This window comes from Mucor mucedo (assembly GCF_025094135.1).
Source record: "Mucor mucedo strain NRRL 3635 chromosome Unknown EV154scaffold_21, whole genome shotgun sequence".
Taxonomy (NCBI): domain Eukaryota; kingdom Fungi; phylum Mucoromycota; class Mucoromycetes; order Mucorales; family Mucoraceae; genus Mucor; species Mucor mucedo.
Window position 1 is genome coordinate 127497 of NW_026252305.1, and position 14371 is coordinate 141867.

General features: G+C 35.3%; 6 protein-coding genes across 6 annotated transcripts; 4 read left to right on the forward strand and 2 right to left on the reverse strand.

Annotated features, from left to right (window-relative positions):
• Positions 1–1538: 1538 nt before the first annotated feature.
• EV154DRAFT_581438 (peptidase S8/S53 domain-containing protein) lies at positions 1539–4579 on the forward strand (the record flags this gene model as incomplete). The annotated part of the gene is made up of 7 exons (XM_051606642.1): positions 1539–2048; positions 2100–2258; positions 2323–2372; positions 2440–2659; positions 2718–2870; positions 2933–3640; positions 3705–4579. Exons 1-7 carry the CDS (start codon positions 1544–1546, stop codon positions 4577–4579), a joined length of 2670 nt encoding a protein of 889 aa, XP_051460271.1. The 5' UTR covers positions 1539–1543.
• Positions 4580–4947: 368 nt separating this feature from the next.
• EV154DRAFT_500269 (nucleophile aminohydrolase) lies at positions 4948–6509 on the reverse strand. The gene is made up of 6 exons (XM_051600571.1): positions 6423–6509; positions 6289–6370; positions 6027–6237; positions 5819–5969; positions 5472–5766; positions 4948–5415 (listed from the first exon to the last, which is right to left on the reverse strand). The coding sequence occupies exons 1-6, from the start codon at positions 6471–6473 to the stop codon at positions 5174–5176; spliced, it is 1032 nt and encodes a 343-aa protein (XP_051460272.1). The 5' UTR covers positions 6474–6509; the 3' UTR covers positions 4948–5173.
• Positions 6510–8127: 1618 nt separating this feature from the next.
• Positions 8128–10642, forward strand: EV154DRAFT_600475 (uncharacterized protein). The gene is made up of 9 exons (XM_051607169.1): positions 8128–8220; positions 8279–8639; positions 8709–8774; positions 8845–8992; positions 9068–9326; positions 9387–9458; positions 9530–9628; positions 9697–9968; positions 10020–10642. Exons 1-9 carry the CDS (start codon positions 8136–8138, stop codon positions 10323–10325), a joined length of 1668 nt encoding a protein of 555 aa, XP_051460273.1. The 5' UTR covers positions 8128–8135; the 3' UTR covers positions 10326–10642.
• Positions 10643–10971: 329 nt separating this feature from the next.
• Positions 10972–11638, reverse strand: EV154DRAFT_549547 (nucleolar protein 12-domain-containing protein). The gene is made up of 2 exons (XM_051604871.1): positions 11470–11638; positions 10972–11406 (listed from the first exon to the last, which is right to left on the reverse strand). The coding sequence occupies exons 1-2, from the start codon at positions 11604–11606 to the stop codon at positions 11079–11081; spliced, it is 465 nt and encodes a 154-aa protein (XP_051460274.1). The 5' UTR covers positions 11607–11638; the 3' UTR covers positions 10972–11078.
• A 94-nt stretch (positions 11639–11732) lies between these two features.
• Positions 11733–12899, forward strand: EV154DRAFT_500274 (uncharacterized protein). Its single transcript, XM_051600572.1, has 5 exons — positions 11733–11803; positions 11863–11910; positions 11963–12002; positions 12142–12523; positions 12581–12899. Exons 1-5 carry the CDS (start codon positions 11779–11781, stop codon positions 12722–12724), a joined length of 639 nt encoding a protein of 212 aa, XP_051460275.1. The 5' UTR covers positions 11733–11778; the 3' UTR covers positions 12725–12899.
• Positions 12900–13073: 174 nt separating this feature from the next.
• Positions 13074–13739, forward strand: EV154DRAFT_478910 (uncharacterized protein; the record flags this gene model as incomplete). The annotated part of the gene is made up of 2 exons (XM_051598214.1): positions 13074–13173; positions 13531–13739. 2 exons carry the CDS (start codon positions 13074–13076, stop codon positions 13737–13739), a joined length of 309 nt encoding a protein of 102 aa, XP_051460276.1.
• Positions 13740–14371: the final 632 nt, after the last annotated feature.

Sequence of the window (14371 nt, forward strand, 5' to 3'; positions counted from 1 at the left end):
TAAAATGATTTTTTGCTGCTATCTGTCATGGTGTATCACAAGACTGTCTCACCATTTAGCATCAACTACTCACTAGTGTAGATATGGAACATATAAGAATCCCTTACACAACAAATACGAATCACCGACTTAACAAGGACATATAACATATACATATTAAAGAGCAAATTAAGCATTGAATAAAGAAGTATCCTATATTTGATTGAAATTATTGTCTTACAGACATTGGATATTTCATATCGAATAAGAGGCAGTGCGTTTTTATAATGCATTAAATAGCCTCTTATACATATACCAATTGATGTGATTTAGATTTTATAAAAAAGACATATGCCGAGGCTTAGCTAATCAATGACATCATCCTAACTTAAGTGGCAAACCCTACTATAAAAACAAAATAATTGCCGAATACTTGGAAAGAATGCTCAGATAAATCTGTCCACCTCTGGTCCACCATCTGATATTAAAAAATAATAGTGAAAGCCCATTTTCATAGTATATTTTTGACATCATCATTTATATCTTGTAGCCTAACATTGCACAAATTCATACTGACTCGCAGCCATTTAAGCTGGATGGGCTCCCTCAGAGATGCTAGTTATAAACAGGATTAGACAACAGTGTTCCAGAACTCAATACAAATCATTTGTTTTATCCTTTGCTGCTTAGTCTTTAAAAGCTCTAACTATAAGCCTTTATTTTCCTACACACGAAGCTGTACTGAAATTGCATAATACAATATATTATGAATCTCATGTAACTATTCCATCGGTTTCTGATCGACAGATATATCAAATAACACCACTCATAAAAATCAAACACAACAAAAGACATATTCATGACTCAAAACCTGTGCGTATTCTATTGTTACAATAAATCCTCAGTTAATTCTGATTTTCAAATAAAGAAAAATGTTTTTCCAAACTGATGCAATGGCTAAAACACCCAGCAGCAATAATACCAACATGAATCTTGTTATTAAACTTAAAAATATCGCCGAAAAATTGGCACAGTAAACTCGCATAAATACAGATGAACTGACTGTAACACCCTGTTTGAATGTATATATTGCCCTCAGCAAAGCCCATATACTCTTAAACCATCATCAGTTCTGAGACCACTCGACGAGTAAGATGAATGACAAGTATTTCCTTTTCTTGTCACAAAAAAAAAAAAAAAAAAAAAAAACTTTATAAATGGTTCATCTAAGCTTATATGAATATTAAAACACTTAATTTTTTTCAAATAAATGTAGATATGAATTTATCTTTTGAAAAAAAAATAAAAAGCAGATGTAGCGCAATCATTTACTCTGTGCCTATACTTGTTTTCTTTGCGGTAAGTTGGTGCCACTGTTATTGGCTTGAGAGTCGGCGAAGTAAGATCAGCTGTGTCTTGGCTTATATATAGGTCAGAGGGCATTTTTCACCCCAGCCATTATATTTATTATGTCAACAAGGCAAATACTATATAAGCTTCGATCAACAGTGAAAATTTAAGCTAAAAAAATAAATAAAGAGCAACGACTGCAAGTTTATAGGTCATGTTTCAAATAAAATCTTCGGCTTGCTTGATACTAGCAATTTCGCTATTTGTCACATCCACTTTGGGCAATAGTTATGATCATCCTAAATTTAAGCGAAGCAGTTCTGGCACTAATGTAGCTACCCGCAAGTATATTGTTGAATTAGTTCAAGCTCCCAACGTCACTGTGAATTCATTCATTGATTTCACTAACTCTCACTCAGATAATGTACGCATTCAACGCACCATCTCTCACAAATTTTTGAATGCTGTATCAATTGGCATTAAGGAGGATAATATCGAGAAAGAGCATACTACCTTGAAGCTAATCCTGGATCATATGGATGTCCAATCTGTCTCCCCTATCCAAATTTACCAGTCTAGTCAAATTGATTCTAGCAAGAGCCAATTATCCGCACATGAGGTGGATCTCGTGTCCCCTCATCGTTTTTCACAAGTAGATAGAGTTCATAGTGAGCTTAAATTAAGAGGCGAAGGTGTTTTTATTGGTATCATTGATACAGGTATGTTCATATTATGTCACACTCTATCCATTATTAAAAAATAAAAAATAGGTGTTGATTACACGCATCCAGCATTAGGCGGAGGCTTTGGTCCTGGGTTTAAGATCGAAGCTGGCTATGATCTTGTTGGAGACAACTATACTGCAAATGGAGATCCTCAGGAGAGTTCTACCCCACTCGAACAATGTCCTGAGACTTCTGGAGCTAGTGGTTAGTTATATTTGTTTCTTTATACCTTATATTGTGAACAGAATGGTGATACTTCTTATCATAGGTCATGGCACTCACGTTACCGGGATCATTGGGGGTTACGATCCATTAACTGTAAGCTTGTCTTTTAAAAAATTACTTTATAGCAATGACTTACACCCCTTTTTTATTTGTATACTAGAATTTTACGGGTGTTGCCCCAAGAGCAAGACTAGGTCATTGGAGAGTTGGTGGCTGTGCGGATCAATTAGCATCAGATGCCATTCTAAAAGCAATGACAATGGCTCAAGAAGCTGGTGTCCATATTATTAGTATGAGTCTTGGATCGGATCAGCCATGGGCTGCATCTGGAACATTGGATAGTAAATTGTTAAAAAATATTGTTGATAGTGGTATCAGTGGTAAGAAGATGAAAAAGTTCCATTGACAAGAAGTATGTTTTTAAATGTTTTCAAATAGTAATTGTTTCTGCTGGCAATACGGGATTCAGAGGTGCTTACACTGTTATTCATCCTGCTACTGCCCCAGGTGCATTTTCAGTTGCTTCTGTTGATAATGAATATCATCAATTCGATTGTTCTTTCAGTGTCCAGGGAATTTCTACTCAGATCCGTAAGTATTTATAAAGCCTTGTAAAGATATACACATTCTTAACAATCGGTCATTATATATAGCTTGTAATTTACCCAAAAACTCCACTACCAGTGTTAAAGATATCAAACCTTTGATCGATGGTATTATTACGCTTCCCAGAGATGATGCTGTTCATGCTTGTGGACCCGTTGATTTGAACGTAAAGGGGAAAGTTGTATTGCTTGGTATTGGTGTCTGTGATTTTATACTACAAATGAAAAATATTTACGATGCCGGTGCTGTTGGAGCTATTGTATATGAGACGACTGAAAGGAGTCATATATATGATATTGAAATGCATCCTTACCTTCCATTTGTATTTATTTCACACAGTGACAGTGTTTCCATTATTAAAGGCATGACAACCAACACACTGGTCAAGTTTTCGAGAGACCTCCCTTCATATTTATTTAAAAATGAAAAGTATGCAACAACAGCTTCTTGGTTTAGCTCTGTAGGACCTACCGGTGACTTGGATCTGAATCCTCATATTGCTGCTGTTGGACAAGCTTTTTACTCTACAATCCCTACAAACCGAGGGTCTTACGAATTTCTGGATGGTACTTCGATGGCATGTCCGTATGTAGCTGGATCAATTGCATTGTTTATTCAGCAAAATGGTGTTGGCAAAGTTCCTCCCAGGGTTGTCTATGAAAAGTTTCAAAATTATGCGTTTCAACCAAATGTTTTTAACCGAACCAGTGGTTTCCTTGATAATCCTCTTCGTTCTGGTGCTGGTGCCGTTCAAGGTAAAAAAAAAATATAATAATAATTAACTTGACATATTTTTTTAACTCGATGTCTATCTTTTAGTTTACGATACCATTACACAAGCTGCTCATGTTACGCCTGGTCAAATCAGCTTCCGAGATTCGTCTACTACAGATGACAAGACTCAGACACTCACAATTACAAATCATGGTTTAGAAGCTGTTACTTATAGACTTTACAACAATGCCTCTGTTGCTATTGTACCTTATAACAGAACCAATTCTGGTTATAAACTGTTGGCACCTGCTACCAATACAAATGAGCCTGCCCAAATCGATTTCTCTGCTTCTGAGCTTTATTTAGCACCTGGCCAAAGCGGATCTGTTAATGTCACTGTTCACCCACCTAAAACAGACCCTCTTGATCATATCATGTATGGTGGTTATATTCAATTCTATCCCAGCACAGTAGGTGCCAAAGCTTTGCATGTTCCTTATTTTGGTATTGTTGGTCGTCAAAATGATATTCCCGTATTTCAAGTCAACAGCAAGGATTTTGCAGTAGCATTAAGAGGTGAACCAACAGTAACCTACAACATTACAGACACTATAGTACTCAAGGACAGTTCTTGGGTGGTCGGCGTAAAGTATGTGGTTTCGGTTCCTACTATCGTAATTAAGAAGGAAATTTTATTGGGTCAACAAGTTCTGGGACAGGTACAGCCAGTCCAGCTATATAACAGTGCAACAGTGCCAGGTATACCTGAAAGGTTATCATGGAATGGCGAATATTTTAATGCCCCTCTCGATCTCTCCTCAAAATTAGGACCAACGAAAGAAACTTCAGGCGAAACCGAGACATTTAAAGTATCCAAAGGAACATATCACATTCGTGTTAGTGCTTTAAAATTACTAGGAGATATGAATAACGTTGACGATTGGGATACGTTTACAGTTGGTCCCCTTATTGTACAATAGTTGACTGTAAAGAGTTTTTTAAAAAAAGATAGAAGTGTATAAGGGACATGTAATTTATGTAATTAATTTATAATAAAAACCAAGAGCCTAAATAATTAGATATAGTACTAGTTCGCATAATCTTCTACCTTGAAATCATACCATAGCTACCAGTGAAAGATTATTAGCTAGTTAAAAAGAAAGAGTATCTATACAGTACAAGTCCGTTGACTTGAAAAAAGTATAGACAGGGAAAATGTCAGCGTATTTATTCAGGAACAGGTTGATTGGGATATCAAGATGCATCGAAAATGTTAAATAATTCCATAAATCGTTTCGTGTATGGGGATGCGTCCTTTAATAATGTAAATATCAGGACTTTTATTTGGCCGCTTTTTTGTCCACTTGAATCTATAAATTGGCGAGTATGAGAGAGCCTATTCCTGTATCATAAATGGACTTTAACCGTCTTCCTATACGTGGATTGATATAGCAATCAGTGCAAGTAAAGCGATCGATACAAAGAAAACGAATAAAACATGTTTGTCTGATCTATGTTTTTTTTTTCATTTAAGGATAGTGGTTGAATGAGCGTTTTATTAATTTATGGGATATTTATACGACTAGTATAGGTGAATCGTGTTGCATTTGTTCTTCAGCTTGTGCTTTAAATAATTGAGCCTTTGGCTCTGGTATGATTGCAACATCTTCATCACCGATCTTGACTTCCATGCCTCTTTCTGGTGTATAAAATTTATCCTTGATGGGTTGTAATAAAACGTTGAGTTTGGGTGTGACCACCAGGATGTTGTTTGTGGGAATTGTAAGCCAGTCAGCTTTTTCAAAAGTGAGAGGTTCTAGTACAGAAACAGGTTTAATTAAACGAAACAAACTTCCTTTGATCGTTACTTACCGCTTGCTACGACAACAATGTCCTCTCTTCTGTCTGCTTTCACCATACGATAATGACCAGGTCGATAACATTCGAAACGGGTGCCTGAAGAGAAGTATAGCGAGGCAGCCTCTTCTGTTTTACTGCTTGTATAACGAATACAGACGACTGTTTCACCGTCTGTTACAGCAAAATTTAAGAGAGATGGTTCTGTAATATCGTATTCCTCAGCCCATTGATTTAATTGAGCAATTGTCTTTAACATGGCATCTTTTAATTCTTGGTGTTCAAAAGCATTTGCGTTAGGATCCGATAACTATAGTAATAGATTAGTTTATTATTACCACAAAATTGAAGCTAACACTTACAAAGCTCAAGAATAATGCAAAAGCCCATTCAGAATCCGTATTTCCTTGTACAAACAAAAAAAGTTCCTCAGATAGCGAGTTTTGTAATTTTCGCTTAATCTTTTCAAACTCTGCAATTCCACCATTATGCATCCACATGAGGCGACCATAACTATCAAAACAGAAATAAATAAAGAATGATACAAAAAATGGTTCGGAAACACTTTACGACCAAGGGTGACAATTCGTTTCAGATACGGAACCGGAAGTGCTTGCACGAACATGGGCAAATACGAGAGGACTTCGAATCTTTTCTGCCAGTCGAACTAGATTGATATTGTTCCAAGCAGGTGTAACGGACGTAAAGATACACGGTGTAATTGGCTCGTCCTCGTTTTCTTGTGATTCAGTTTCATACCACCCCACGCCAAATCCATCGCCTAGTGTAATTGCTCAGTGCCTGTTAGGATATACCCTTTGTTGTAACTTACCGTTTAATGGACGTCTTGTGTCAAGTCGTAATCTAGAGTCAAATGATTGATTGACAATAGAATGCTTTGGTCTAGTAATCAGCTATTTTAAAACTGTTAGTGAGTGGCAACAAACGAACAAAACAAGAACTTACGTGAGCAAGTAAAATAGGCTGTTTGCCTTTATATAATAGAAATCTACACATTGAACAATAAAAGAAGAAAGGGTGTTTCTTTTTTTTCTTTGAGCTCTCAAACATTTCCTAAAAAGAAATAGATAAAAAATGGGTTTAAATGATTGGTCAGTAAAGCGATGCTGTCATTTCCAGCAGATTTTGTTTCATTGGATCTGCGACGAATTGACCACTTAGAGAATCTGTATGTTCCTTTGCGACTTTGTAAGGAAATATCGCGCTTGTTTATGAATATATAATCCTTGTCTGTGTGAATAGCTGCAGCTTTTTTCAGTAAAGAAGCAATTCATAAAACGCTCGACAAAAGGGCTTGAAAGCATAAATCTAACAAATGAATGTGACACACGATAGGATCGACATCCTCTAAGTTCTGGCCGTTTAAGAAATTTCTGGGTCCTGGCAATTTTCTGCAAAAAAAAAAAAAAAAAAAAAAAAAATCTCTGTTATTTATGGAATGACCATTGAGAAATTTAAGCTTTAATAGCAATAACAGTTTATAATTAATACGAATGTAGCCTGTCCATTATATATTTTGAATGAGCTATCTGTAATAGTAACAATTATTAATAGCAATTATTACAAGCTTAGTTTCATCCCGTCCTCACAATCCAAGTCTCATACTTGGTATCTCGTTAAATATGTGATGTGAAAACCAATAAGCCTTTATTTCTAAATGATTGACGTAGTAGTAAGATTTCCTTGAAATTATCTACCGAATTTCTACTACTAGCGCCACAGAAATAAAGATCATTTACGCATGGATTATATTTTGACGAAGTTATAGATATACAAAACGACAATGCGTTGCAATACATTACGAATACTGTCTATTTATTAATTTTAGGTTGTCTGTGTTTGCTTCTAATTTATACCCAGTGATCAGGTCTGTTTAAGGGCTTATGAGCTTGTTCTCAAACTAAGAAAGAGAATGACGAGATCTTTCATTATTAACAAGTGCGAGTATGGCACCTTTTGGTAGCCCACTAAAAAGATTGATAATTTTGTTTGGTTTTTTACACGACTCACTACATTGACCCCGGATAAACAACGGAATAAAGGTTTTGTGCTTCTGGAAAAAAAGTTAGTGCCTTTTCTTGAACACCAGGTTCTATCTCTTGTGTCACATACATTAAACATATTCCCTCACTTTAGTTATTTATAACTTATTTTGTTTTTCTATATCCCTGTTTTCAGAGTCTCCAGATATGCATTTTAAATTTGCATCCAACCTCAAAGTTGGTTTTACGAAAAGATTACATATATGTGTATGGTTTCAAACTAAAGGTGTAACATCGTTAACGGGCTGCTAAAAGCACATTCAATATGGCATATGACGTTATTATATTTGGTTTCCTTATTAAATAACATAATAAATCAAAATATCAAAATTTGAACGATACACTTCGTGATTAACAGCTTCTTGTCTTGAGGGCGGTGAATTGATCTTATTGCTAACTGTATATTAGGTGCTGCATTGTATTAGGCTATAGACTTATGTTCATTTTTCTCAGCCTTTCTGTAACAATTTCTGTGTTATTGTACAAACTACTGGTTTTTTTGTACCAATGTTCAATTTTTGTGTACCAATGTTTAGTACTTTTTTCTTCCCCCCCCCTCTTTTTTTTTTCTTTTTTTTTTCCTTTTTTTATCTTTTCTTTTTTTTTTAAATAAAAGATGAAAAATACATTGTTCATAAGCTTTATACTTTCATTTGCTTTATCAATTAAAGCAGATGTAATACCTCCTCGGTTCGGATCAAGTAATATCATAGATACAACTTTTCCATAGGAACATATTGATACTAATATTCCAAAAAGAATGCGCTTTTACATTCAATAAAATTTATTGTTATGGTGGAAAATTGGATAACAAGCAGTACAATAATGACATGTATGAATTAGATTTGGGCAACTTACCCCAGGGAGCAGTGAGCAATCTGGTAAACAATTGGACTTTAGTCACTCCGGATTTAGGCCCAGGTGTTCCCCCCAATGAATATCGATATAATAGCCAGTTTGTTCTATTACCTGATGGTTCCTTATTTTTTGACGGCGGATACAATGAGGATAACCCACTTGTAGCTAGAAATATTACTTACAATCCTAAAAATAATACTTGGACTGTATTACCTGGACTTAGTTACAGCGACACTAAAAATGGAGGCATCTATAGACAAATGTAACATAATGGTAGTAATGATAATAGTACAAACGTCAAATTAACTTTACTTCTGTCCGACAAATACAGATATTCCGCAGGAGCAGTTTATCTTCCTGATACTAAAAGCATAGCATTTTTTGGAGGAAGGGAATTGTAGGCCACATTTTGTTTTTTTTTGTTTGGGATAGACTAACTAATCATTAATTTTTCAACCTTATTTAAGGAACGCCGTCTTAAATACTACTTACGCAAGTTTTAGACCACTTGCCAATCTGACATATGAAACAAATTCAGAGCAAGACCCCACGAAAAAACTAGCTAATAGCATTTACGGATATGGCTACATAACCGAATTAAACGTCAATACGAGAGTACGTTTTGGAATTTAGTTAATCGTTATGTATACAATTACACGTATCAGTACTCATGTAGATGATTTAATTTAGGAATGGACATCCCGGAAAACTCAACCTATGGCTTTAAATGACTTTCCAACTTTAATTAGTGATCTGACAGCAACATATCATCCACGTACCAAAGCAATTATTTATCTAGGAGGATTTTTTAAAAATCAGCTGTTGGAAGGCTCAACAGAATCTTTTGGAAATTTTCTTGCTTATGATACCGAAAGCTCCTTGTGGAATGTACAGCCAACTAATGGACTGGTTATACCAACTGCAAGACTTGGTCATACTGCAACATTGTGTACGTAGTGATAATGGGCATAAAAGTTATTAACAAATTATTAACAAGCCAAGTATACAGTAAATACCGGGGATAATATTCTCATGTATGGAGGAATTCTCCAGACTAAAAATGAATCATTGGAAGGAAAGCGTATGTGTAGTATATAATTAAAAATACCACTCTCACTGGATGTCACTTATAGCTCATTTCTTATTTTTTAGTTTCACCCGACTATTTGTTTGATTTGGATTTGAATACTTTCACATGGTCAGTTTATAACAGACCATCTGACTCTCTAGGTCCTAGAGCCTTTCATTCAGGTATAAATGTAGCGCACGGACCCTAATATATATTTTACTGATTATATTTTATATATTGGTATCTGTAGCCGTTCTTGTTAATGAGACGAGTTTGTTAATAATGTTTGGTAAAAAAGCATCAGCAGCAGGGCCGCTTGTTGCTGCAAATAACATAATGGTACTCAACGTGACAGATAGATCTTTGCTGACGTCTTTGGATACCTACCCTAACCCCATGGATGTTGATCTTACAAAAAATACAACAACTAATGAGGGTCAATCCGAGAGCCAGTTTGATGGAGAATCCAAAGGACTCTCTGGCGGTGCTATTGCTGGAATTGTGATTGGCATTGTGGCATTGGTAAAATACAACACATTTTTTATTTTAATAGAAACTGATATATTTGCATAGGTCGCTATTATCGCTTTAGCGGCAATATATCACAAAAAAAATAAGAGTAAAAAAGACGAAATGAAGGAGCTTCAAGTTGATTGGGATGAAATAGATGGTGGGTATAGAGATGTCTCACCATTCGGAGCAAAGTTTTCTGGAGATTCTACAAACATGAGCAATACTGTAGTTCCACCTGATATCTCAGAAGAAAATCAAGGTCAATCATCCAATGCCTATTCACCAGCTTTAGCAAATTCGACCCCCATAAAACCCGACATTGACCAGGGTATGCGAACGAAAATAACACCCAATTCCAAAGAATAAAATCACATTGTGATTCATGATAATAGATATAACAGAATTTTTACTTTTACATGTTATGAAAAACTCGATGTTTTTACTTTGTATAATTTTCTTTAGCAGTACCATCGGCTTATTGCTCTTTTCAGTAAAATTATTTTTAAATTCATCCAAAATAACTACGGCTATTCAGTATGATAAAAGCTCAATTATGGCTGTATTTAATAGCATAAAATCAAATGTTAAGGACTAATGTCAGTACACTATTTCCCGAAATTATTGACGCACTTTTGGAAAAAAAATTAGGCGCATCAAAAAATAAAATTAAAGCAGTTGCAGACTTGTTTTATAATACAATATACACCTTTTGCCAAAAGGATATCGCAAGAAAAAAAAATTAAAGTGTCGCGTTTATAAATAAAACGGGTCTCTTAGGGACAGCCACTTTTCTTAAGGACATCCGGGGTGCGCGTAGTGGTAATAGAGGATCGCATTCCTTAGCTGAGCTGAGACAAAGAGGTCAATTTAACATACTGTCTTATAATAAATGCAAATTCATTACGATAAACATATGCTTATAATTAAATCTAAACATGTTGAGATGATTTGACTCCACACTTTTTTGGTTGAAAGAGAGTGATTGGTGGTAAATTAATCTCACAGTAAGTACCCCGCCCATCATGCTGCCATAACATTATTGTTTACAAATTTGTTTTTATTGCTGTTATGATACTATAAATTTCTGGATATATGTACAATTTTGATTTTCGATAATGTTTATTCGGCATCTAAATCCAAATCTTCAATGACGGTAACTGTTGTTAAAGTAGTCTTATCTTTAAACTCTTGAACAACAGGAGCCTTCTTTTCGACGACCTTTTCCTCAGTCTCCTCTTCAGACTCAAAACCTTCGAATTCAGGACCACCGACAGAAACTCGCAACATGGCTGCCATTTCCTGTACGTTCTTTTCAGCTAAAGCTTGGCGTTGCTCTCTCACCTCTTTACGGTTACGAAGTTTCTCCTCTTTTGCTAATAAAGCATATTTCTCTCTGGTCTTGTTTTTTCTTTCTACTTTACGCTTGTGGAAACCTGTTAAAAACTCACTTATGATCGGATAAGAAATTTAGAGTCTATTTATGCAAAATCACGTCATGTGAAAGACTTACGTTCTTTTAACAGGATCAAAATCGACACTTTCAACTGTTTCTTTCTTAATCTTTCTCTTTTTGGCATAGATTTTACTACCGGCTGATAAGATATCGGTATTCTTTGTTTTCTTTTTGAAATTAGACTTGGGCTTCATTTTAATTTAAGTTCAAGATGAGAGATGAGGAGGTAAAAGAAAAAATTAAAACTGGGTCAAAATAAAGCATTAAAATGATAGATGGTCACTTAAATAAGCCTCAAAATTCTGTACATTTAAAATCACCTTTTCCCCCTGTTTTTTTGACTCTTCATTCCATTACCCGTAAGCCATGGTTTTATATTACACTAGTAACAGTATGTCTCTTTTCACCTGTCAATAAATTGGATATGTACTCAGTTTTGTTTTATTGCAGTTGTCGACCCTCCTGTTACCATTTACATGGGAAAGGATAAGTTTGAAAGTATGGACATTACAAGCACATGCTTCAACGAACTGACGAACGACTCATATAGATGACGATTTGATTACTTATGGTTTTCCCGAGGATATTTGGTAAATACCCAGTTATGGGCAATACTTAAAATAAAATATTTAACAAAACCGTGTATACTTTTAGGGTAATTTATTTTAACTTTGTGGTTAACGACCTCTTTTGAAGAAAGTGTAATATTAATTAATCATGCATGAAACAGTTCCATGTAGATAAACTCTCAAGTGCTCACGTTTATGTCCGTTTACAACCTGGACAAACATGGCTCGATATTCCTGCAGAGGTTGTTGATGATTGTGCACAATTGGTCAAAGCCAATAGTATCGAAGGTAATAAGAAGAACGGAATTACTGTTATTTACACTCCATGGGATAATCTTAAGAAGACACCCGGCATGGAGACTGGTCAAGTCACCTTTCACAATAATAAAAAAGTGAAACGTGTGTTTGTTGAAAAGCGTATCAATGAGGTTGTGAATCGTTTGAACAAGACTAAAGTAGAGCGTCAACCTGATCTTATGCTTGAAAAAATTCAAAGAGAAAAAATCGATAGGAAGACTGCCCGTTTGAGTGAATTTGCAGAGGTAAACCTGATTACAATTTGTAGATGATGCAACAACTAAGGGCGTTTGTACATGTAGAAAGAGGAAATTCGTCGTTTAGCCGAGGAAAAGAGAAGAGCTGAAAAGGAGATTAATGATTTGTTTGATACAAATCAAATGAAAAGTAACTGGAGAGAGACTGAAGTAGACGACATTGATGCTGCTGAAGAAGATTTCATGTAGACTTGATAGATAAATCACGTATGTTGTGCTAGTAATAAATATACTTTTTTTAAACATTATTGTGCGGGTACTTGCACGGCTACTACCACGAGAAGGTTCGTTCACGCTGGTTCCACCATCAGGGCCCAAAAACTGATGTTGACAATACACACTGATAAGCGCATGCATGAACACGGATAACGGAGTCCGTTCCTCCACTTTAAATGCAGCATAAATCCCAGTATTCTAACCTGGCAGGCCTTTTTTTTTTACTACGTAGAATTACGTCACAATTGCTTTTGATTTTTAAACTGTAAGCGCGAAGCACTTTTTTCCCCCAATACCCAAAAAAAAAAAAAAAAAAAAAAAAATGGCCCCCATAAGCCTTGTATTATTCCTGGTTCTATTGGGGCCCACAGATGTCTCGCATGCTATGAACACCCTGCTACGACTCATGTTCCTTATCTTCGGTAACATTATAAACGGAATCTGAAGAAAACATGCAATACATACCTGAATATACTTGAAAGAAATCTTATTGCTATCTCGATAAGTATTTCAATCAAGCGTGGGATCCAACCCCTAGGTAGATTGAGCTCGATGGTATTCAAGGTCCCATATGTATTGTATGCATTTATCGGATTCCAGGGCATAACGATGGACTAGTGTATGAGAGGTGATAGACTCTTGTATGAAATGTAGTTGGATGTCATTCTTTTATGGAGAATTAGAAGGCTAGTTTATTCGTTATAGTTTTAAAGAAGAGAGAAGATAGAAAAGGTACAATATTTTAAATATATATATATATACATGACTGTATGTGACAGTTACTAACAATTTTATACATTGGTTGGTCATTTGGGTTGATGTGAACAATACATACTTGAATACACTTGAAAGAAATCTTATTGCTATCTCGATAAGTATTTCAATCAAGCGTGGGATCCAACCCCTAGGTAGATTGAGCTCGATGGTATTCAAGGTCCCATATGTATTGTATGCATTTATCGGATTCCAGGGCATAACGATGGACTAGTGTATGAGAGGTGATAGACTCTTGTATGAAATGTAGTTGGATGTCATTCTTCTATGGAGAATTAGAAGGCTAGTTTATTCGTTATAGTTTTAAAGAAGAGAGAAGATAGAAAAGGTATAATATTTTAAATACTATATATATATATGACTGTATGTGACAAGTTAACAGCAAAAGCACTCTCCACATTGCTTAACTTTGGTGAAGGACAAGACATTTAGCTAATCGAAATTAGTTATCCTGGTATGCATTAATCTGTTAAATCAACAACCGAAAATACTGTCAAGGAGGTCAGATGAAATATTTGTTGATATCTGGATATGACTCCTTTTATATTTGGCCACTTCTATCTTTAACAAAACGACGATTTCATCCGTTAACAACCAATCCGTGCACTGTACTTTTTTTCCTCGTGGATTCCTTACCAACGACATTAAATAAACTTTTAAAAGACAGCCACACTGTCTTTTCCTGCAAAAAAAAAAAAGACATATTTGTTGATAGTCTATCATAAAGTACATAGCATATCATTTTTTTTACTGTAACACAACAGTCTAAGGTAGTTTGTATTTGCACTTGGCAATAAACGATCTAATATATTTTGCCACGGCAGAGCCTCTACAAATATAACCCGT

Excerpts from the sequence above, each read along its gene's own strand:
- EV154DRAFT_500269 (XM_051600571.1), bottom strand. The coding sequence starts at position 6,473 with ATGTGTAGATTTCTATTATATAAAGGCAAACAGCCTATTTTACTTGCT. Across the intron at positions 5,970-6,026 it reads ACGAATTGTCACCCTTGGTC|TTATGGTCGCCTCATGTGGA; the intron begins GTAAAGTGTTTC and ends CTGTTTTGATAG. Across the intron at positions 5,767-5,818 it reads TTGCATTATTCTTGAGCTTT|TTATCGGATCCTAACGCAAA; the intron begins GTAAGTGTTAGC and ends CTATTACTATAG.
- EV154DRAFT_600475 (XM_051607169.1), top strand. The coding sequence starts at position 8,136 with ATGAAAAATACATTGTTCATAAGCTTTATACTTTCATTTGCTTTATCA. Across the intron at positions 8,775-8,844 it reads TTTTTTGGAGGAAGGGAATT|GAACGCCGTCTTAAATACTA; the intron begins GTAGGCCACATT and ends ACCTTATTTAAG. Across the intron at positions 9,969-10,019 it reads TGATTGGCATTGTGGCATTG|GTCGCTATTATCGCTTTAGC; the intron begins GTAAAATACAAC and ends ATATTTGCATAG.
- EV154DRAFT_549547 (XM_051604871.1), bottom strand. The coding sequence starts at position 11,606 with ATGAAGCCCAAGTCTAATTTCAAAAAGAAAACAAAGAATACCGATATC. Across the intron at positions 11,407-11,469 it reads TTTGATCCTGTTAAAAGAAC|TGAGTTTTTAACAGGTTTCC; the intron begins GTAAGTCTTTCA and ends TCCGATCATAAG.
- EV154DRAFT_500274 (XM_051600572.1), top strand. The coding sequence starts at position 11,779 with ATGGTTTTATATTACACTAGTAACA. Across the intron at positions 12,003-12,141 it reads GGTTTTCCCGAGGATATTTG|GTTCCATGTAGATAAACTCT; the intron begins GTAAATACCCAG and ends ATGCATGAAACA. Across the intron at positions 12,524-12,580 it reads GTTTGAGTGAATTTGCAGAG|AAAGAGGAAATTCGTCGTTT; the intron begins GTAAACCTGATT and ends TTGTACATGTAG.